At 40.5% G+C, this 24,275-nt stretch overlaps 1 protein-coding gene across 1 annotated transcript; it reads left to right on the top strand.

Annotated features, from left to right (window-relative positions):
• Positions 1-215: 215 nt before the first annotated feature.
• On the top strand, positions 216-24,188 carry Copb2 (COPI coat complex subunit beta 2). Its single transcript, XM_057766661.1, has 22 exons — positions 216-346; positions 4,685-4,822; positions 7,056-7,142; positions 7,357-7,483; positions 8,286-8,434; positions 10,262-10,408; positions 11,336-11,435; positions 12,273-12,415; positions 12,643-12,842; positions 14,194-14,304; positions 15,360-15,448; positions 15,536-15,642; positions 16,457-16,600; positions 17,133-17,263; positions 17,545-17,752; positions 20,576-20,686; positions 21,511-21,725; positions 22,510-22,602; positions 22,692-22,872; positions 23,036-23,104; positions 23,202-23,270; positions 23,462-24,188. The coding sequence occupies exons 1-22, from the start codon at positions 344-346 to the stop codon at positions 23,555-23,557; spliced, it is 2,718 nt and encodes a 905-aa protein (XP_057622644.1). The 5' UTR covers positions 216-343; the 3' UTR covers positions 23,558-24,188.
• Positions 24,189-24,275: the final 87 nt, after the last annotated feature.

Here is a 24,275-nt window from a genome sequence, read left to right on the forward strand (position 1 = left end):
CAGCACAGAGCTCCATCTTCCCGTCTTTCTGAACCTGACCGAAGGTGAGCGGTCACCGCCCCGGATAGCCACCGCCCTCCCGGGGCCGCAGCGCCACACACTCGAGCCAGCTCAGCAGGCGGAGGCCACGAAAGCCACGTTACCTAGGAAACTGGGGCGGGGCCTGGCACAGACCGCCTTTCGGAGAAAATTTGCGCAGGCGCACAGCCTGGTTCCGACTATCGCGAGAACCGCTTCCCGGAAGTTCCACGTCAGTGGGTCAGCCGGTCCACGGGTCGGTGGGTTCCTCAGGATCAGTGACGCCCGGAGCCTGTGAGAGGCTCGGGCTCGGACAGTCGGAGCCATGGTAGGTCGGGCCCTGCGGGACAGAGAGCGAAGCTCACCGGATGCGGCGGGTTCCGGGGGCTCCCGGGCTGGGGACCGTGGTGAGACGCGGTCTGCGCCCCTGCTGCGGCCTGGCGGGGTCCTCCCGTCTTGTTGGAACCCTGTTGGCCTGGAGGCTGGGGTGGTTTGGGTGCCTGCGAGTGAGCAGCTGCTGGCTCTCATGGCAGTCAGGGCGCCTGTCTGTGCACCCGCCTTCTGCACTGTGTCCAGTAGCGCCAAGTGAATGCCAGGGGCAGAAAACGGACCCCAAAGGCAACTTGGAGAAAAATCACTTCATTCTGTCATTAAGCTGGTGTCTGTCTGCTAATCCAGCATCCAGGTTGCGCGCGGTGTTTTGATAGTGTGCAGACCCCACATTGCAAACTTAGAGGAAAACAAAGTCAAATGTGTATGGAGTCAAAGGTGGCATTTCAGTCGTCGTTTTCTAGGGGCAAAGAAAGATTGGGAAATTGTTTCTAAAACTCGCTTATGTGATTTTTCTGCGCTTTTTAAAAAAATCATCACCGTCACGCCCAAATGTGACCCGAAATGCCTCTGCACAGGATTGTTACAATGTAAAACGTGTGAGGCTATCTTTCCTGGGAAAAAAAAGTAAGAAAAAAGAATCAGTATTTGTATTCGTAAATATTTTCTTGCCTGTTTTATTTTTTTATGGCTCACATGAGCAAATATTGTGGCGATTGAAGACTGGAGGGGAAATAATTCCAAGTCCCTTACCTGGTGGTTTAAAAAACACTTAAGACTACATTTTCACAAAGCAGATTGTGGAAAAGTCGAAACAGGATTGGCTAGTGAAAGGCATGGCAACTCCCAGGAAACCTCTTGGAGGAAGAGTTTGTGTTTCCAACTCCTCCCATACCATCCTCATTTGTACACTTTATTGGGTTCCCAAAGTCGAGAAGCCACCTCAACCGACCTTGTATGGTAATCATTTTATATTAGACAGCTCATGTTGATTGGGTCGTTTTAGAGAAGGCCTTTGGATCTGCCTAATTTCATCTTGAGACATTTTTTAATAGTCCAATATTGCTTTCATTTCTTTATGCGATTTCCACACCCACAGACGGAACCAGCTTTGAGTGGAAGACATTTGGGGGAAAATACCATGAACATGCATTGACATTTATCTTCTGATTGTATAAGTCTTTGACCTTGTATCGGTGTTTTAACTAATCTAGAGATGGCAGAGAGCAATGGGTAGATTAGAAGCATATACCACACCATTTTGTATAACTGGACTTGAGCAACCATGGGTTTTGGTTTGGTGGAGGGTACTGGAACCATCTGCAGACACCAAAGGATGACGATATTTTAAGTCTTGAGTTGAAAGCACAAAACATGAATGTATATGTTTGCCCACTTACCATAGGAGTATTTACTGTCTTGCATTTTGCTAAACAATTACCAGCTGATTTTCATAGCAGCCTGTAGATAATTATGAGTAATGCTTATGAGATGGTTACTATAAACCTTGCACTACTCTAACTGAACTCTGAATTTACTGCTCAAAGCACCAAGAGGTAGATATTATTATCCCTGTTTATGAAAGTCAAACTTATTACTGCATATCTAACTGTTGCAGCTGAGGTTTGAATGTAGCAAGACTCTGGGCCTTGTTAATCCACCTGTTCCTCTCCCCATTCCCAAATAAATAAGGTGTGGAGAGAAAGACCTCTATAAGCAGTGATCCTGCCCTTAAGAAATATTCACTCAGTAAGCAAGAAGAGCTGTGTGCACAGATGTACCTGGTGAATGGGGAGGAGTCCTTCTGGCTAGGCTGATCAGAAAGGGCACATTGGTGACAGTGGCATTTGAACTAAGTCTGGGGATGAGGACACATTGTGAGTACTTTAACCATCCAGGACCTGCTACAGTAGCTTTTATATTGTGACTGTGATGGTAAGTATGACTGCAGGAGCTCTTGCCTGCAGTAACAGACATTTTCAAAGTAGTGTCTGCGCATTGGAGTATGTGGAGTTGTACTGGGTTGTTCAAAGATCCCTGAGCACTTTGATCAATTTTAAATCATTGTGAGCATAGAGTATATATTTATAAGTATATACTTGGATGTGGTAGTTTGTGCGAAAGACCCCACTATGACTCCTGGCATAAATATTCTTCCTGTTTGTTGGCTCTAAGATGAGAGGAAGAAGTTAAATTTGTGACAGTAGTGAGTAGGGCAGAGGTTCAGAAGACATTGGGACGATGCCGCCTTCCTGATTGGCGTATGATTTAAAGATGGTGGCTTGAGGTGGATAGGACCTAGTGACAGTGGAAGTATTCTCAAGGGACCTGAAGAGTTAGAACATGGATCCTGAAAACAGTTGTTGGAGGTGAGGGAGGCATGCATTGATGAGCAGTAGACAGTGACCTACACCTGACAGAGATCCAAAAGAGGGGCAGAGAGACCGTGGTGGGTGTTTGTTTCAGGATATTACCTCTGTTGGATCCTCATGTGTTGAAAAGTCACCCTAAATTTCTGTCCCGTTCATGAATGGAACAGTGCAAAGAAGCTAGCCCAATAACTCATCCCGCCAAGAAAGCTTTCAGGTTGTGCTTTAGGCTTGTTGAAAGGGAAATGCGTTTTAAATTAGCCCACAGGAGAGAGTAGAACCTGCTGCTCCAGGGCATCGTTGTCTAATGGGTTACTTCTGAAATGGCATCCCTGGGAGAAACAGAAAACAGTTGGTCAAATCATTTCTGTTCCGTGGTTCAGGTAATGAGGCTGACTGGAAAGGGGCAGTTTTAAAACTATTGCTATTTTATGGCTTGGTTTTGTTCAAATTAGTTCTAATTTTTCAGTGTTTCTATAAGTTCAAAAGGCCTTCATGGACGTGAATAAACCTTTGTTGATCAGACATTACTGCTTGTCTACAGTTTAAATATCCCCCACCCCCACGTCTGATTAGTTCCAAAGAGCTCATTTCCTATGGCTTAGGATGACTATAGCTTCACAGTAGTTCCTCGTATAACAGTAATGGCATAGACATGAAATTGTGATTTAGTTTAGTTTGCATTTATTTACCTGTCTATAAAGTAGATGTTCTAGAAGTATCATCTGTAGTTCCTTAGAGGTCCCTTACTGTTTTCTGAAGTCACAGATCCGAAGTTTCACCAGTAGTAGGATGCTATTGGCCTTTCCATTAGGTTTATATTTGCACTGATGAGAGGTGACCATGCTGGAACATGCTAGACTGTGCTGACGACACACCCTTTTTGAGACAAGAGTTTTACCTTGTGGCCCAGGCTGACCTTGAACTCACAGTCCTCTTTTCCTGGGCCCAAAGTGCTGAGATTACAGGAGCACACCACTACACCCAACCTGATATATTCTTGATTGTCAAACAGTTGTTTTTAAAGTAAGACTTTTTGTAAGAATGCTCTTGATGAAACAGTAACTATTGTTCTGCTGTCAATCTGAACACCTGAGTAGGCATCTTCAAAATATTTGCATGACAGAATGAGGATGTGTAAAATATTTGTAAAGCCACGTATGTCTGGTGCAAAAGGCACTTCAATACAGATGAAGTTCAGGTTGCAGGCATTACCAGATATGGTGCTGCTTCTTCAGACATTTATTAGACATAGTCTGGTAACTGAAAGACGTTACCTGGTCCCTGACCATGTTTGTTACTGATGATAGAATTTTAGAGACTGAACTTCATGTATTTCTCATACTCAAAGGCCTATCAGCTAAAGTAGGTAGTGGTATTAGTAAATGTGACTTTTGATTCAGTGTAATGAAATATGTCATATTTGTGGATCTGTGTAACTCAATGAACCATCATTTCTCAAATGACCAGTGTATTATGTTATAAAAAGCCAGGCAGGAGTTGATATCTATTCAGAATATAGGATAGACCCGTGGATTTGTGACTTGAGATCCCACAATACAAGTGTTCTTTAAGGAACCCCCTTCTCACTCAGGCAGCATCAAAGCAACATCCATTCTCCAAGAAATGATTTACATACTCTGCTTCCTAACTAGACGTGTTTGAGGCCAGGGGTATTTGAGGTGATATTTTTGTTACATATCAACATTATCACTTGAAGTCCTCATAAATTTTAAGTGTATAAAGAAAGAAGTCTGGATAAGTAAAATTTAAAAACCACTGCTATAAATACAAACTTAAAAAATATCTCATTTTTCTAAGTGTGATTAACATGTGTGCATTAGACTTGAAACTATTCAAAATTTAACAAAGTCAAAACAGTTGTTTCATAAGCCTCTTGATATATCATTTCAAAAATATTTTGACTTAACAATTTAATTTTCTCAACAATTTTCTTTTCTCCTTAGCCTCTTCGACTTGACATCAAGAGAAAGCTAACTGCTAGATCTGATCGAGTTAAGAGTGTGGATTTGCATCCTACAGAGCCATGGATGTTGGCTAGTCTTTACAATGGCAGCGTGTGTGTTTGGAATCATGAAACTCAGGTAAGACTTTATTAGCAATAAAATACCACTACTAATAAAGAAGCACCAGAGTCCAACAGCTGTATGTGTTGCTTCTCAACAGGAGTTAGGTTTGTGTGGGTGTTGCTTGTGGGAGAAACTCTTCTGGGCATATTGTATGTGGTATTTAAATACAGCAACGTTGGTGTAGATAATATTATCACCAACTTTTGTTCTGCTTCTTTTTCCCCTCTGTCACGTTGCCATTCATGTATGTTGAGAGTGGCAACAGCATTTTTAGGGGTGAATCCAAATGCTCTTAAATTTCAAATAAGGAAATTTGGTGCTCTTTTTGAGGTAGTAGGTACAGTGTTTTAAAACAACAGCAGTGTTTTATTATTTGGTGCCTACCTGCTGCTAATTTACTGGCGAATCTTAACCATATGAGTCTTGATTTATTACTCTGAATGGATGATAATTGTTGTGATCTTTGCATGACAGAACTGGTAAGCTCGTGTAATAAATGACAGGCAGTTGTTTCTGACTCACAAAGAACCGTCTCAGTGTGAGCTGTTGCTTTCTTGACTTAGATGGAGCACTTCTATGGCTGGAGCATGCAGCCTTCTCCGCTCTTTAGGTGGTTTAGCTCCTGGAGTGTGAGTTGACTTTTCTTGCCATTTGTCCACTGCAGCACCTCATGTGTTACTCGATCATGACGGTTTGCTCTACAGCTGACCTCTTTGCACTGCTCCAAACAGCCTTGGATTTGTTAATGATTCAAAAGATTTTGTGCATTTTTCTGCTATCTTGCAGACTGCACATTCAGCAGCTCTGCTGATGTCATAGTTACCTGGTAGCAGCTGTGTATCTTGGTGGCACTTATTCAAGCTTTGTCTTAAGAATCTTTGCAGTTCTTAGCAGTTCTTGTAAACTAAACTCTATTGGTTTTTTTCAGTGTGTCTTGGTTAATGAGCTAGTAAGATGTGTTATGTTCCTGATACTCTTCATTATTGCTTTCTTGGTACAAAAAGAGGCGTTAAAAATGATAGCTTTGCCAGGTCAGGACAACACATGCCTGTAATCCTAGGCAGAGGCAGGTGGATCTCCAAGTTCAAGGCCAACCTGGTTAACAGAACAAGTTTCCAGGACAGCCAGGACTACACAGAGAAACTCTGTCTCAAAAAACTTTAAAAAAAAAAATTTAATTTTCATAATTTTAAAGAACAGACATTTAAAATGGAAAAGCAAAGAAATCTGTTCATATCTGACTTTTCTAGATTCCTGAATTTCCCCTTAACTTATGTAGATGATCCATTCTGAGCACCCAAGGGACATCTAAACTTCTTAGTTTTCATGCTTACTAAAACAAACGAACAATAACCACAAAATCCCCATAGTATTTTTCTAGAAATAATGTTGCTAAGATGTGAAAAAAATTATATCTTGTTTGAGTTATTTCTATGGGCTCAAAAAGTTTTATTTTTTTTTTGAAAACAGAGTCTCTCTATGTAGCCCTAGCTCTCATGCCTCAAAACTCACAGAGACCCGCCTGCCTCTGCCCCCAGGTGCTGGGGTTAAAGGTGTGCGCCACTGCACCACTACACCCCATTTATGGCTTTTTTTTTTTTTTTAAGATTCATTTTTATGTGCATTGGTGTTTTGCCTGTATGTATGTCTGTGTGAGAGTGTCAAATCCCATGGAACTGGAGTTACAGACAGTTGTAAGCTAACATGTGGTTGCTGGGAATTGAATCCAGGTCTTCTGGAAGAGAAGCCAGTGCCCTTAACTCCTGAGCCATCTTTCCAGTCCCTTGTGACTCAATTTTTAAAGGAAACTTAAGCTAACTGAACAGGTAGTTGAGTGGACTGCACAGCAGCTGAATTCAGCACTGTTGTAGGTGTAGGTGCACAGTGGTGATGCCTCCTGCCCTTGCAGAGCATAGTGGGAAGATAGAAAGTGAACGTGATTCCCCCTGAGCAGTGGTACTGAAGGGAGTAAAAGTTTCGAAAGAGCCAAAGGCAACACTTGAAAGGAGAGGAGGGCCAGAATGCCATCCTGTGACCATCTGCTTTCTCTTTTAATTTTCTATTTTCAAATCTGCTAAAGAAAGGGTGATTAGTCCCTCTCCTGCAATTTAATGTTGAGATGTCATAATTCTTTAACAATATTTTAAACTAGAAATGCTTTATAGTCTGATGTTTTAAGTACAGCAGAATGAGGCTTTTCAGTTATTTCCTCGTAATTCAATCTGTTTATTCTTGTTAACATTTCAAGACACTGGTGAAGACATTTGAAGTATGTGATCTTCCTGTTCGAGCTGCAAAGTTTGTCGCAAGGAAGAACTGGGTAGTGACAGGAGCAGTAAGTACTTCTGAATATCAAACTCTATCCTCTGATTGGTCAGTGGTTATAAATACCAGTTGCAGAATTGTGATGCCTGATTGGTTTAGATAATTAATTAGATGTAGCATTTGAAGGATGGATGTTATGCCTTGCCTTGAGCCTATAATAATACTGTTTAGCTTTTTATGCAGTTTACCTCATAGTAGTGACATTTTAAACTCTCTACTCCTAGGATGATATGCAGATTAGAGTGTTCAATTATAACACCCTGGAGAGAGTACATATGTTTGAAGCACACTCAGATTACATTCGCTGTATTGCTGTTCATCCCACCCAGCCGTTCATTCTCACCAGCAGTGGTAAGAGACAAGCTGTTTCAGTCGTGTGCACTCTGAGTAATGATTTCCTTTCAGTGAGGCATGTTAGACTTCAACTGCTGTTAGCAGTGGAGCTCTCACTCCAAGCGTCTTTTAAACTTTTGAATGCATTACTGTGCCATTGATGCTGCCCACCTGTGTATTTTAATGAAATAACTGTATTTAGGATGACATTGCAATTGCTCCAATTCCTGTCAGGGAAAATACAAAGGTCTAGATGCTTCAGTGTCTGGGGAGCAGAAAGCTCGTTAGTATGCTGATGAGTGAGCCATTGGCAGGTTGCCATGGACACTGGTTGGTTTGTCTGCATATTCAGATTACCTAGCTCCATGGTATTAGTGTAAAGCAGTGGTCCTGTGGGAGGGTGATTACCCTGGGTAGCCCTGAGTTGGTAGTAGTCTTTGAAATGTTCTTAAATTATCAAGTGAGAACTTTTATAAAAGCAGTCTGTCTCATCAGACAAATGCTGCCTCTTTCAGCAGTCAGCACTGTCCAGTCAGACTTAGATGGTGATCACAGTTCTTCTTAAATTAAATTAAAAGATTTTTTATCCTCATGGTTTTTGTCTGCTTTTAGTAGTTAATATATACATTTTGTCCCTGTTCTGTAGTTAGGTTTGCCATGAGGTAAATGGGTACTTGGAGATCTTTTCTAGCATTGGCTCTATGGTTTAGATAACGGAGTGTGTAAACTCTGCTAGTGTGTTACCTTAAAAGAAACCAAGACTGTCTCACTACAGAAATGAAAAGCAAATTGCAGCTGACTTGACTTTCTTATGTTGTAGATGACATGCTTATTAAGCTCTGGGACTGGGATAAAAAATGGTCTTGTTCACAAGTGTTTGAAGGACACACGCATTACGTTATGCAGATTGTGATAAACCCCAAAGATAACAATCAGTTCGCCAGTGCGTCTCTGGACAGGACCATCAAGGTAGGTGTCCACTCTGCTTTCTGCTTTCCTGGGCCTGGCCAGAAAACTGCTCCTGTGCTCTTGTAGAAGGAACACTTGCCATATTCAAGCAACATGGTGTAAAATGAGTGTACACTCTAGGATCTTAAGATAGGAAGCGTTGCCATGATTTTCTAGGTCGCCGTTTTCTGTGTGTCCTTTAGTCATTGTTACCTCTTCCTCATCATTTGTCTGTGTCACATTTAAATTCTGTCTCCTGCCATTTCCCCTTCCTGTCTCTGTTTGTTCTTCCTATGGGCTGCTTTTATCTATAGAGTTAGTCTTGTCAGTTCACACTTTCAGAGCAAACTACAGCTACCTAAAAGTGAAATACAGAATTGTCAGGGCCAATTTGGGCTGTTGTTATAGACACCAGTATAACCTTGGCTATATACTCTCTGTCCTCTAGAAATGCCATGAGTATTCACAGAACATTGCCTTCCATCAGCAATTCCTCAGGACTTCTGGTCTTTTCATTCTCCCATTTAGATTTATTTCTCTCCGGACATTTCTCTTCTGCATCTCTCTAAGGGTTTGCACAGTCATTCTGAGAAACTCAAGTCAAGCACCTGAGCTCTAGACTGTATGCCACTCTCCCTAGCTTTTACTTCTATTAACAGTCTTCACATTGAGTCATAATTTATGTAATTTGGAATCCTTTATCCCCATGACAGACTGGATGTTTGGGGCGGGAGCTGTGTCTCCCCTTTCACAGCCCCAAGAAGACATTCTGAGAGAACAGCACAGTGCCTTGGCTGTACTGAACACTGAGTACATGCATGCTGCAGCAAGTGTAGTCAGATTTCTGGACATACTGTCTCTCTGTACATTGACTTAAAATAAAATTCAAGTCATTATTTTTGCTTACATATATATAATATTTTTATTAATTTAACTCATATAAGCTATTATGTGTTTGAAGATCTTCAGATTTTTACCTAACCTTGTAACCTTTTGTTTAATTGCCCTTTTGACATAGGTGGGAAACAGATCAGCTCTAACTTCTTTACTAAATTAGGTTTATATATTTACTTTTGAGTCAGGGTCCCCAGTGTATCCTAAGGTGGTCGAGAATTTGCTGTGCAGCCCATACTGGCCTCACATTCTCAATTTTCTCAACTTCCCAGTTGCTGGGAACATAGGCTTGTGCCTCTCTGCCTAGGTTTTCTTTCATTTTAGTACATGTTCCTAATCCACTAAATTGCCTGTCAAACCCTTACTTACCTTTAAGCAGAGATCTTCAAAGTGTTGCACTCTGCCTGTATACCGGTGTTCTTAGTTTGCTTTCTGTTGCTGTGATGAAACACTGACCAGAAGCAACTTGGGGAAGAAAGTGCTTATTTATCTTATAGCTTTTAGTCCTTCATCTAGGGAGGTCAGAGCAGGAACTCATGCAGGAACCTGGAGGCAGAATAGAAGCAGAACTGTGGAGGAATACCATAGTTAATGACTTGCTCAGCATGCTTTCTCAGGCCATCCAGGCTCACCTGCCTAGGGGTGGCACCCCCCCTTAGTGTGCTGGGCCCTCCTGCATCAATCATTAATCAAGAAAAGGCCATTCTAATGGAGGCATTTTCTCAATTGGAGCCCTTCTTCCCAGATAACTAGCTGTGTGAAATTGACAAAACACTAACTGGACACGAGCTGAACCATAATTTGTATGGAGAAGCCTGGCAATTGGCATCTGCAGAGAGCAGTGATTATGCTCCCTGGAAGTTAACACTCTCTGTCTTGGCTGTGGTGTTTGCTGAGGAGTGGGTGGAGCTGCCTCTCAGAGTGCTGACTGGCAAATGTTGCTGTTTTCTGAAGGTGTGGCAGCTAGGCTCTTCATCACCAAACTTCACTCTGGAGGGACACGAAAAGGGCGTGAACTGCATTGATTACTACAGTGGTGGCGACAAGCCGTACCTCATTTCAGGTGCAGATGACCGTCTTGTTAAGATATGGGATTATCAGGTACAGTTCCTATACCCTTCCTTGCTATATGCTGGACTTGGTCTTTACTGCTTCCTATAGCACTGCTGAGACTTGGATGGAAGAACTCTTTAGAGAGTCTTAGTTAAGGCCCCAGTATTTACACCTAAATTGTGGTCCTAGAATTCTCCTACTTATAAAAACAAATACAAATGCATTTTAAGATTTTAAGAACAAGATGCCAGCATGCTTATTGTTTGTTTAAAGGGCTTTTACCTTGTCATATTAAAGCACACGTGTCTGAGTGCCCTCATTCCCAGACTTCTGTATCTGAAAGAACACAAGCACAACAGTGAGTGTTGTGATGTAACCTCGCTCCTAGGTGTGCACTCACGCCACACTTCTCACATCATAAGTAGTTTCCCAACAGCAGAGTATAGTGGTACCATTGATGTATTAGGGAGACTGAGGCAGGTGGATTGCTGCCAGGCCAGCATGGGCTACATAGCAAGACTCTGTCTGGGAAAAAAGTTTCCACAAGCAAGTAGGCCTAAAAAAATAAACAAACCACAATTTTACTTTGAAACTTTCTTAGATTTGTGTTAATCTAGAAAAAAAATTAAAAGGCTAAAACAGTATGGTCTCCTTTGACCACAGGTGAAGTCTGTGTAATAAAGAAATTGATTATGTCATAGATAAAAGTAATGTAATTATCAGGAAAATAATATTCAGATGAAACCTATCTCTTGGGATTTTCTTTAAGTGTAATAATCACATTTACTTTTACCTATGACATAATTAAAGAAAATAGTCATATATAAAACAAAAGAATAATGCTTTTAAAATGTCTGTATTAGGTCTGTTGAGTTTGCCATAACAACTATCAGGCAGAGAGAAAGTGCACTGAGAAAATTAAAGATGTGTTATTTGCTTTCAGTACTGAATCTGTTTTCTGTGTCTTGATTTCAGAATAAAACTTGTGTGCAGACCCTGGAGGGGCATGCCCAGAATGTGTCCTGTGCAAGCTTCCATCCTGAGCTGCCCATCATCATCACAGGGTCAGAAGATGGTAAGTCAGAGTCAGTGTCACTTGTGTGCTTGACGTGGCTCACTGCGTGTTTAGACCAAGTGGTGCCCAGCATTCAGTGGGAGATTTCTAGCTGTTTCCATATCTGGATTAGGATTCTAGGCTTACAATATGAGGAGAATAAAGCGGCTTTATCACCACCATTCTAGTGTCTTTTACACTACCACTTAAATAAAAGGATATGAGATATTTTAGAGAGGAACTGAAAAAGCCTGTGATCTGGAGTCTGACAGACCTGAGTTCAAATTTGACTGCCACCTTGCAAATACATGTTTTGGGTAGATTAAGAGATGAGAACATGCTACTCATAGAAATATAGCAAGAGGGAGAAGAAGTCACACCAGCAAACATGTGATACATGTTTTTACACTTAAATTTAATTGCCTAGTTCTAGTTTCCTAGTTGTAAATTTTTTGCTATTTCATTTTTGTTGCTTTGTAAACTCAGATAAAGAATATAGATCTAGCCGGGCGGTGGTGGCGCACGCCTTTAATCCCAGCACTCGGGAGGCAGAGGCAGGCGGATCTCTGGGAGTTCGAGGCCAGCTTGATCTACAAGAGCTAGTTCCAGGACAGGCTCCAAAACCACAGAGAAACCCTGTCTCAAAAAAACAAAAAAAAAACAAAAAAAAAAAAAAGAAAGAAAGAAAGAAAAGAAAAGAATATAGATCTAAATGCCATAAAATTACTAGAAATTACTTTTATTGAAATAGAAAGACTTCCATGCAGCTCATTCACCACAGTTTATCTTAGATGTTCATATCCAAAAGGAAAGCTCACATCGTTCATATCCAAAGGGAATGTTCATGTTGCTTTTTAGGAACGGTGAGAATCTGGCATTCTAGCACCTACCGGCTTGAGAGCACACTGAATTATGGAATGGAGAGGGTGTGGTGTGTGGCCAGTCTGCGAGGGTCCAACAATGTCGCTCTGGGCTATGATGAAGGGAGCATCATTGTTAAGGTAATTAGACTTTCTTTAAATGTGTAGACATAGGCAGAGCCACTGTTGTAAGGCCATCTTGCAAGTCATCAGTTGTGTTAAATTAACATTTCTGTCATTAACTAGAAGAGATTAGGCAATGACAGTTTAACATGTAAGAAAGGAAATAAGACTCCATGAAGGGGAAACGACTGTTGTGTGGTTTTTGACTTTGTTTTAGTCACTAAGAGCTATCTGTCATTGTTCAGCTTGGTCGGGAGGAACCTGCCATGTCCATGGATGCCAATGGAAAGATAATCTGGGCCAAGCATTCAGAAGTTCAGCAGGCCAACCTAAAAGCAATGGGTGATGCTGAAATTAAAGATGGAGAAAGATTGCCACTGGCAGTAAAGGATATGGGCAGTTGTGAAATATATCCACAGACTATTCAGCACAATCCTAACGGGAGGTAAGCTGTTGCTAACATCCCTCTCAGAGCAAGTTCGCATCTGCACAGCACATGTCCTTTATCCATTCCCGTGCTAGACCTTGCTCCATGGTTCCACAGTTGCAGGCAGCCACGTCAGTTGATGGAGTTGACATGCAGAGTGGCACAGTGTCATTGCATGGTATTGTTTCCTTGTACTTCAGATGCACTGGATTTGTGTTCTTGGGGTCAAGGACCTGGTCCTATCCTACGAGTGGGTGCTAAGTACTCCTTACTGTTCCTATGGAAGACTAGCTCCAGTGTCTTCTGAAAGTTTGGGATTAGAAAACTTGTGTTTCTTATTCACAATCTGAATCGTCAGTTCTGTTTTCCTTTAAGATTTATAAAATAATAACTGCTGTGTGAGAGAAGTTTCTACAACAGTAAGTTTAACTCAAATGTCTAGAGCAGTGGTTCTCAACTGTGGATCTTGACCCCTTTGGGGGGATCACGTATGAGGTATTTACGATTCATAACAGTAGCAAAATTTTACTCTTATGGTTAGGGGTTACCACAGCGTGAGGAACTGTATTAAAGGGTCACAGCACTAGGAAGGCTGAGGACCACTGCTCTAGAGCCTTATAAATCATTTTATAGTGTATCTGGATGTCTTAAGCCATCTTCGCTATCATAAATGACCAAGTATGATATCAAATTTTAATCAATGATGACTACATTTTTTTAATTACCTTATGAAAGTTAAGACATATATATTAATATCTTCAAACATTTTTTTGCTATAAGGTTCATTTTACCTTTGACTGACCTTTAATAACAGACATTATTATTTTCTAAATGAAATTTGAAAAGAGGTATTTTGTCTATTGGGGAAAGATGTTTGGGTATGTAACATTCTGTTTTTGTTATTTAAATGTTAATGATCCTGTTTATTTTAATAAATTTATCAGTTGAATAAGATATTTTGTTCCTCTAAATGATGTACATCGGTGTGCAGGTAAACTTGCTGTAAGGTAGTGCCTTGTGGTGTGAATGCCATGAGCACGGTGGGCATCTTGGTGCTCAGCAAGCACTACCGCATGACTGGAGTTCTCTGCATCTCCAGCTGTGCTTGCTCTCCTGTCTCTAGGCTCTGTTGTTCACCAGAGAGGGCCACTGCAACAATGTTTTTGTCATTTACCCTATATTGATAATTGCTTTTGGACTCGTTGCTTAGAATATTATATACAGCATATTCAAAGAAATGTGTAACTAACATTCTACATTATAATAATTGACTAAAGAAGCATTTATTACTGAGTTATTTTATTATAAATGTGGATTACCGTTTCCTGACACCTCTTGCGATTGTCATTGTGACTTCTGTCATTTCTAGGTTTGTTGTGGTGTGTGGCGATGGGGAGTATATTATCTACACAGCAATGGCTTTGAGAAACAAGAGCTTTGGGTCTGCCCAGGAGTTTGCGTGGGCCCACGATTCTTCAGAGTAAGTTTTAGTTGCATGATGCCTAATTGTAAATAGGGTATTGGTGCCAGTGTGGTTGGTGCTTTTCCATGTTAAGATAGTCCCCCACAACAGCTTCCTTGAGGTGTTTGGAGAGGATAAACTGCCCTTCTCCTGTCTGAGTTACCATCGAGCCGGCTCACTCAGGCTAATGTAATAAATCCATTCAACTGGGGATCTAAGACCTGTATCTGAGGGAATCCTATGATAGGACTTGATGCTTGGGGTTTAAGGCAAAGTAGGCCCTGCATCAAATTCTTAGGAAGCCATCACAGGCATGGCCTCCCAAGGGGCTGGCTGCCCTTTATAAAGTAGTTGGGCAAGATGGTGCTATGCCATGTCTCCTGGACAAGAACTTTAATGGATCTTCTTTTAAAAACTCAATTTCTGCATGTCCCCTATTGTTCATTCTTAACCCTTTCTGTCTGAATTCAGAATATTCATAAAATGCTCTCATGAAAGCAGAAGTCACCTTAGCTCTCTATAGTGTATACGGTTCATAACCACCAACAAAGTCAGATTATCCCCATCTAGTCAACTCACTCCCCAGCCCCAGGCAAACACTGATCTGCTTTTTGTTATGGTGTAGGTCAGAATTTCTTCTTTAGATGTCTTTGGGGTTGCATATCAATGGAACATTATAGGCATGCATTCAACTATCTGGCTTTTGAGATCATCCATGTTTTTATCTGTATCAATAAGTTGTTCTTTTGTGTGTAAAGTAGTATTCCTTTGAATGGATGTACCACAACCTAAACATTCACCTTTTGATGGATATTGGTGTCATTTCTGGTTTCTAAAATGGTTTGTAAACCTTAGTAATTTGCATAACATATAGTATGAAACTCATTCATTATTTGTTTAACTGTAAAGTTTTTGCTGTATCCTAGGACAAAAACAGGTCACTGAATTTTCAAATGGGGATATATTTTATATTTTTGAATAATTAATATTAAATTAGAAGTATTTGAAGATATTTCTAACATTTGATGGAATTATGGTTTAGTGTGTAATAAGTCGTTTCCTCTTTTCCTTAGGTATGCAATAAGAGAAAGCAACAGTGTTGTAAAGATTTTTAAGAACTTTAAGGAAAAAAAGTCATTTAAACCTGATTTTGGAGCTGAAAGTGAGTGCTATTTATTTATGACACATTTTGAGAATCTTTGTAATGGCTCAGAATATTTGAGTGGAATCTCTCTGTGTCCTTTTAAAGGTATCTATGGGGGCTTCTTGCTGGGAGTCAGGTCTGTGAATGGCTTAGCCTTCTATGACTGGGACAATACAGAACTCATCCGCAGAATTGAAATTCAGCCCAAGCATGTGAGTGTCTCCTCTGGTTGCTTTTGGGAGGTTTCTCTTTGAAATGTCTGAGTCCCTCATGTCAAGAAGGGCCCTTTGCACACTGCTATCCTGGTCCTGTTGCACTGAAGACCATGCCATTTATCTAAGAAGTGCTCACAATATCAGTTCTGCATTGGAATCAGATAGTAAACACGTTGGAATCAGATAGTAAACATTGGCTATTTGTAAAAACAGAATGTTATACAAATTCCAAATGCCATTCAAATTTTAAATGATCTTAACAAAGTGAATATGCATGTTGAAGAAAAGAAATTAGGGAATTTTTAATGTGGAAAAGCCTTTCCATGCTTCATATGCTGATGGTCAGCTGCCCTTCTCCAGTAACAACCTTAGAGATGCCAGTTGGTTGACAGCTTTCACTGTTAAGACATTGCTATTAGGGAGCATCTTGCCTCCCTGTGGTCCTGAATCTGTCTGCTAGAGAATAGGGCCATGACCCACAGAGGGTACTGGCTTGTGGTAGTGTTTTTTTCTTTATGTATGAGTGCACATACGTGTATGGAGAGAGAGAAATAAGGAGTAAAAATCACTGGTTTAGAGAATTGGGAGCAGAGCACCCTTCCTGAATGACAGCACTCCTGTCTCCCATTGGCTTTCCATTGCTGGGCTAAGTACAACAGCCCTGTGCTGTCGCCTTCCAGATGTATGTAGTGCACTACACAGTTGCTACCCTTCCTGTGAGACCGATCCTGGAGTGAACAGAGTGTACAGTTTTTGGTGGCTGCACAAGAAGGCAGATCAGTTATCTGTGTTTCTGTTTGTCGGGTTGCAGATATTCTGGTCTGATTCTGGAGAGCTGGTCTGTATTGCCACTGAGGAGTCATTTTTTATTCTTAAATATCTGTCAGAAAAAGTCTTGGCTGCACAGGAAACACATGAGGGGGTTACTGAAGATGGCATTGAAGATGCCTTTGAGGTAAGTGTCTCCGCTCAACTTAGGCTTTGTTTTTAATATTTTGTATTCTTAAAACAGATTACGCTGATTTTAACATTTCTGTGTAAATTAGGTTTGGGGAGAGTGAAAGTTTTGATAACATAAAAATTTAAATCTTGGCAAGTTGAAAGTAAATATGTTTGAAATAAATGTGTGCTCTGCAGGCATACTCTGATACCTTCACTAAGGAAAGTTGAAGATGTTTGGTTCTAAGACTGTTGAGCCAGAATAATTCAAATGAGCCCTGAAATGGGAGAAACAAACCACCCACTGTGGGGATAGACGTCCTAAAGGACTCATGTGTGTTGAGCAGTTTAGATAAACAGTGAGATTTCACAGTATGAATATTCATGTAACACTGTCTTTAAATGAAGACAGAAATTCCTGGGTGAATGTTCTCGAAATGAATTTTACTTTGCATTCCTTATGTTCCCTTACCACCTTCATCATATCCAGCTTGTTCACAGGTGTCTGGTGTTGACTACGATAGTAATAGTCTGTTTTCTTTCTATAGGTTCTTGGTGAAATTCAGGAAATTGTGAAAACTGGGCTGTGGGTGGGTGACTGCTTCATTTACACCAGTTCCGTGAACAGATTGAACTATTACGTGGGAGGAGAAATAGTCACCATTGCCCACTTGGACAGGTACTGAAGATTATTTTGCTTTTTTCTCTTAAGCAGCCTAAATTTAAAAGTTCTTTGTGAACCAAAGGTAGTGTTGACTTGGAACAGTGATGGGATGATTTCCCCACACTAGTTTTAGTAAACTTTCTGATGGTAACCAAAACCACATCCATCAAATGTAAAGATTTTGAGCAAGCGAGGAGTGTGTGTGTGTGTGTGTGTGTGTGTGTGTGTGTGTGTGTGTGTGTGTAATATTGTAATCATAGAATAGGGCTTCAGTTTTATTTCTGTGTCTGTTACAGGACAATGTACCTCCTGGGCTATATTCCTAAAGACAACAGGCTTTATCTGGGGGATAAGGAATTGAACATTGTTAGCTACTCCCTGCTGGTCTCAGTCCTGGAATACCAGACCGCTGTCATGCGGAGGGATTTCAGCATGGCTGATAAAGTCCTCCCTACCATTCCCAAAGAACAGAGGACCAGAGTTGCACACTTTTTGGAAAAACAGGTGAGAGGTTTTGCCTACCTTCCTTTTTATTTTTTTTCTCTTCTTTATTTTTAAAATGAGCATTTGACAGAATGTTGATATGGATTGTAGAATGCTGTCTCCTGTTTCTTACTGACCGCTGATTGTCTCACCAAGTCAGGTTTCTCAGTTGAGTTGCTGTGGCCGCATGCGGCACATTTGGCTTTTACTCGTCTTTAAGCTCGGCACTCGGTGCCTGTCAGTGTTGGTGCTGGTCTTAGCAGTCCTCTCATTCCCTTTTAAGTTCTTGATATTTTTATTTCTAGCTAGACATGGGAGTGCACAACTTTAATTCCAGTACGAGGGAGGCAGAAGTAGGGATATTTTTGAGTTCTAGGCTAGCCTTGACTACAGAAACTCTGTCTCCAAAACAAAAACAAAAACAAAAAGTACTGCATCTTGTTTTAACTTTTTTTTTTTTTAAAAAGTGTTGTGAAATGCCCATAACAAATGATCATTATTAATGTGCCTTTTGCCTAATGTAACATTTTTTACTTCAGTTACATATTCACAGCATATAGAGTAGGTTTTAGAAGGTATAAATCAGATGTTCTTTCCTGTCCTCCAGAGGCATTTACTGTTTTCATGCCTAAGGATAGAGTGATAAACTAACTTTATTTTTCAACTTTAGGCATTTCATGTGAGTAGGGATTCTTGGGTGTGGACATCACAGGAAGGGGTGCAGTCCAGAGAGTCACCTAGTGAATCTAGTGACTTTAAAACCTTCTAGGTAGCATTTTGGCCTGTCCACAGCTCTGATGGAAATGACACTTCAGTAGTTTAATGCAGCTTCCCCTTGAACTAGTTAGATATGATAGAGAAACTACATTTGCCATCATTCTGTGGACTGAGTAGAAGCCAACTCAGAGGCTGGACATTTAGGATTTCCTTTAGTTTCTCTGCATTCTTAACATTGTTTTCTCTCGATATTCAATACTCCCTTTTCCAGATGTTGTGTATCCCTGAGACTGGAGACCCTCAAAGAAAAGACCTGTGTGTCAGGGATTGGAGGGACAATAGTGGATCTGTACTGTCTGCCTGCCTTAGGCAGTTTTATCTTTAGTATTGTTCTTTATAAGCTACCGTGGGGTTCTAAGCTGTACACCAGGTTGTGCTCTCCTGTCCTCACTTTTTACTCTTCTACCAGCTTTCAACCTTTCAAAATTTGGTTCGGGGTCTGGAGATATGGTTATGTGGCTGGAGAGATGGCTCAGTGGTTAAGAATATCTGCTGCTCCTGCAGAGGACCTGGGTTTGGTTCCCAGAAAGTACTTACCAGCTTACAACTCAATAATTTCAGTCCCAGGGGAATCCAAGGCCCTTTGCTGACTTCTGCAGGCACCAGGCACACAACATAGTGTGCTTACATACATGTAGGTCAACATTCATACACATAAAATAAAAATAAATCTTAAAAAAGTTCTCTTTAAAATTCGTATTTTAATTTTATTTTATTGTTAATGTTATCAAGTTATTAACCCTATTAATACATTAATAATGATTTTTTTTATATTTTAATTTCACTTCACAGTTGTAGTTCCTCTCCCTGTTATTAGGAATTTATGCCCCCCAAACGAAAAACACCTTTAGTATCATCTTAGTGGAGATTAGAAATACAAAAGCAAGCACATGCTACCTCTGTTCTTCTCTCCCTACCTGACCAGTTTCAAATTTCCGTCTTTGCCCTGGGGTTTCTCTTGTGTCAGTGCTAGTGAAGAAAAGCAGTAATTTGGGATTATTTTGAACCAGTATTTACACTGCACCAGCGGGTAGGTGAGGGAAGTGGAGTGGTACATATCCTGCAACATAAAGCCATCCTGATGTGTCCAGATTGAACTCTGAAAGTTGTCTGGCTTCTGTCCTGACCACTCCATAGTAGGCTTTTTCCTCTAGTATGCTGAGAAGTAAAGCACCCTATTTCCTTTGACACTGCTACATTCCCAGAGCTAAAAACTTGCCCCTCAGTGGTTCTGTCTTACAGAAGTTAACTTTGTAATTACAACATTTGTTGTAAAATCCTGTCCTGATGGCTTAATAGAGCATGAGAAGGAGACCTTTGGCTTTCTTCTTTTGGACACTTGATAGGCTAAATCTGAGACCAAATAAAGCATAACTCTGACAGCTCATCACTGCCTGTACCCCAGCTGCTAGATGACCTTCAGATGATAGAAAATTGAAAGGTTTTGCTTTTCACCTGTCTTTCTCTTCCTGTTTCTGTCATTAACCTTTATAAAATGGAACCTGAACTAGATGACCTCTAAGGCCCACTTTTGAGGTTACCAGCAGCTGCATTTACCTGAGCTGTGTGCCCCCTCTAAGGCCTACTTTTGAGGTTACCAGCAGCTGCATTTACCTGAACCATGTGCCCCTTGAACCCCTGAGGCAGTCACTAAAATTTTATTTAAATTGTATTTAATTAGGACTTATTAAAATATATGAACTTTAGTTCTGACCCACACCCAGCTCTCCCAGAAACCTTTTAAGTTGAAGTATTTATTCCTATAGCATCCTTGTCACAGGATGATCTTAAAGATGTAAATATGAAGTTTAATTTTAGAAATAAAAGCACAAAAAATAGGAATGTGTAAAATTTCATATGCCAAAGATGGCTCCTGATTTGCACTGTTGGTAGTTAGTATCTTCTTGACTGCTAATGGATGTCAAATAACTTGGAGTTAAACTCCATTTGGTCCACTGTGGGCTATGGTTTCCTGTCAGTAAGGTCTTTTGAGAAATAGTTTGTAGTCTGTATACTCTATGTGCACATTCTTTGTAAGTCACACATTTTCTTTTTAATAATGTGTAGGGCTTCAAGCAGCAAGCACTTAAAGTATCCACAGATCCTGAACATCGTTTTGAGCTTGCTCTTCAACTTGGAGAGCTGAAAATAGCTTACCAGCTAGCAGTGGAAGCAGAGGTATGCTCTAGTCCATGACTTTCCATAACTCAGGAGGGTCAGTAGGTACTTCTGTGTTTTTGCTGAAACATTTTCTAACTAATGTTCCTCAAGGAATTAGTGACTCATTTTGGTGAAGCTGTTGTCTCTTTGATCTTTTTCAAAAACGCTTTGATAGCCTTTGCATAAATTAAATGGGTTAAACTTAGCATACTGTTAGTTGTGTAACCTGAGAAGTTTTTTCCTGTCTAGCTGGCTCTCAGAATCTAAACATGTCAACAATTTGCTGTATTACAAACTTGTGAGAGGCACTGATTTTAAAGAATTCTGATATTCTGTAGATCTTTGTATATACTATGTACTGGCAATTATGTGTTAAGTACAGCATTTACAAGAAAATTAATTTAATATTGTACAAAAAATTGTAGCTATCAAAAGCATTTAAATGTGTATTTTATTTGATTTCTCAGAAGCTACAAATGACCATAATCATTACTCAATATTTAAGGACATAATTTTCTACTCTTCCTAAAGAGTATTACTGATTTGTTAAAATAATTGCAGTCTAATGTTTAAATTCCATTTATATATGTAATTAAACATAAAAATGAGTTAATGATCCATGTACCATTTGAATTTTGTTCATGTGATTTTCCTTTCATTACACATTTTTATCATGCCTTTCATTGACTGACAGGGCCCATTTACCAAACGTAACTCAAAAATTATATAATGTGTGTCTATCTTCAAATGTCATCACAGCAATGTTCAAAGTAACAGAATAATACTGATATTGTTAGTTTAAATGTTTATTTCCAAAGATGTTTTATCTTAATTTCTTATAGTCAGAGCAGAAGTGGAAACAACTTGCTGAACTCGCCATTAGTAAATGTCAGTTCAGCCTAGCCCAGGAGTGTCTGCACCATGCCCAGGATTATGGGGGTCTGCTGCTCTTGGCCACTGCCTCTGGAAATGCCAATATGGTAAACAAGTTAGCAGAAGGCGCGGAGAGAGATGGCAAAAATAACGTGGCATTCATGAGCTACTTTTTACAGGGCAAGTAAGTATTATCTCAAGGTCTAAAAGATTTTAAGGAGTTGTAGGCAGTTACTTCTACGCTGACTGTGAGGATAGCAGTGTTTGAGAGGAATATGAAACACAAATCCTGGGAAGAGCCCGTGGACAGCTGAGTGTTGTTGAATAGTGGGGGCAGCCAGAGAATAGTGTTACTTACCGTAGTTGCATGAGCTGTTCAGGGTTACAGAGTCTACCAGTTACTTACTCTTAGACCATTTTTTCGAATGGTAGCAGGAGACAGCTGTTCTTTTCCAAGAGGACTAATGGCAGAGGACTATCTACACTGTGCCGTTTTGGGTTTGTTTTTTGCAAGGATGAGGGATGAAAATGCTATTTGCTGCTTGAGCTCCACTTTGGAAATGTCATCAATTTCTAGGTCTAGCAGAGTTAATGCAAGCCAAGTCATGTAGGAAGTATTATTACCCTTGCTGTACATGCCAATTCTTAAAAATCCTAGACTCAGTCATCAAACATTTTTCTCTGAACTGTATTACCGCTATACTATGACATGCTACAGGGTGCATACCAAGCTTGCCATAACTCTCCTTGAAAAGTCCCATTATATTCTTAGTTATTCAAACTAAGTAAGCTAAGCACTGCCATGAACGCTGTCTTATCCCTCACACCCCTGGTTTTGTAGACAATGTTAAGGCTGGCAACAGAAGTGAATGTGTAAGGGGTTGGGGCATTCTTCTTCTGCAACAGGTTCACACTTTAATCTCTATGTGCTATTACTTCTCTAACAATTCCTCTGCTTTCCTCTGTAGGCTTGATGCTTGCCTAGAGCTCTTGATCAGAACAGGAAGACTCCCAGAAGCTGCCTTCCTGGCCCGCACTTACTTACCCAGCCAGGTCTCAAGGTATGCACTTAGTTTAGGGAGAAATGTTTCAGCTGAAAACAGGGCCCAATTGCTTCATCTGTTTGGTTCTCTGATGTCTCTAATATTAGGGTGGTGAAGCTGTGGAGGGAGAACCTCTCAAAAGTCAACCAGAAAGCAGCAGAGTCCCTTGCTGACCCCACAGAGTATGAAAACCTTTTCCCTGGATTAAAAGAAGCATTTGTTGTTGAAGAGTGGGTCAAGGAGACACATGTGGATTTGTGGCCAGCCAAACAGTACCCTCTTGTCACGGTGAGTGGCAGAGCGCCAGCTTCATTTAGTGTGACTGCAAGGAGGAAACATCCATGAGCCTAACTTCAAATGGGTTAAGAGCTGATGTCTGGGATTTGGACCAAGTGTTCAGATTATTTCTGATTTCAGAGTATTTTATTTTATCATTGTTTTATTTTGATAGCCAAATGAAGAGAGAAATGTCATGGAAGAGGCAAAAGGCTTTCAGCCCTCGAGAGCCACAGCTCAGCAGGTTCGTGAAGAACGTGTGACAGCGTGATTGACATTGTTGATTGAAATCTCTTGGCAAGTTCCTCTGGCTTCATATTTACCTCTTATTGAGTTTTCAGGAACCTGATGGGAAACCTGCTTCTAGCCCAGTTATCATGGCCTCCCAACCTACCCAGAAAGAAGAAAAGGTGGGTCAGACATCCTCCACCCTCAATCAGGAGGGCAGGCTTTTAGATGTCTTTGGTATCATATTTCAAAGAGGCTTCAAGTGGGACCATGCTCTTGTCAATATCAAGGGAACTAGGTTCTGGCTTTGGACTGTGAACCAGGTAACTTAGTACAGCACTGTGTAACATTTGCCATCTCCCTTTCCTTGTAGAACTTACTAGAACTAGAAGTCGATTTGGATAATTTGGAATTAGAAGATATTGATACAACAGATATCAATCTGGATGAAGATATTCTGGATGACTGAACAGTTTGCCGTTTACTTCAATAACAGATCAAGACAAATACAAATTGATCATCACCCTGACCAAGAACTATGGAAACCCCTTGATTTGCATATGTAAACAGGGGGAACACTGCCTTTTCCTCATCTTCAGAGGAGTTGATGGGCAGCATTTAAGTTACTATATTCTCCTTGTTAACTGAAGCAGACGTGCACTTTTGTTTTGTTTTTTTCATACTGTCTGCCATTAGACCATCTCTCATAAATCTTTTGAACTAATGAAAAATTCCTGAGTTTCCTTCCTAATGAAAATGGATATTGAGTTTTTAGATTTTTAGATGTCTGAGCCAAATATCTCACTGGGAATCAGCTTCATCCTTCTTTCTTTGAATAGCTAGAGACATTTTTCCAACCCTCCTTCTGATCTTGTATCACTATCTCAGGCTCCATAGGTTGGCTGTGGGCATACCTCCTGACTGTCCAGCTGGGCTGTCAACACTTTGGTACTCTGGAAGTGGTTTTGGTTTTACCTGCATTGACGTGATTAGAGAAGTTCAAACCAGGCACTCCAATATACACTTCAATTATCCCCATGTTGTGCAGAAATTGAGTAGGGTAACAAAATTTTCAGACTTTAAAAGGCAGAAACAAATTACAGTATTTTTTTCTTTTGGTTTTCCGAGACAAGGTTTCTCTGTAGCTTTGGTGCCTGTCCCAGAACTAGCTCTCGTAGACCAGGCTG

This window comes from Chionomys nivalis, chromosome 4 (genome assembly GCF_950005125.1).
Source record: "Chionomys nivalis chromosome 4, mChiNiv1.1, whole genome shotgun sequence".
NCBI classification, from domain to species: Eukaryota; Metazoa; Chordata; class Mammalia; order Rodentia; family Cricetidae; genus Chionomys; species Chionomys nivalis.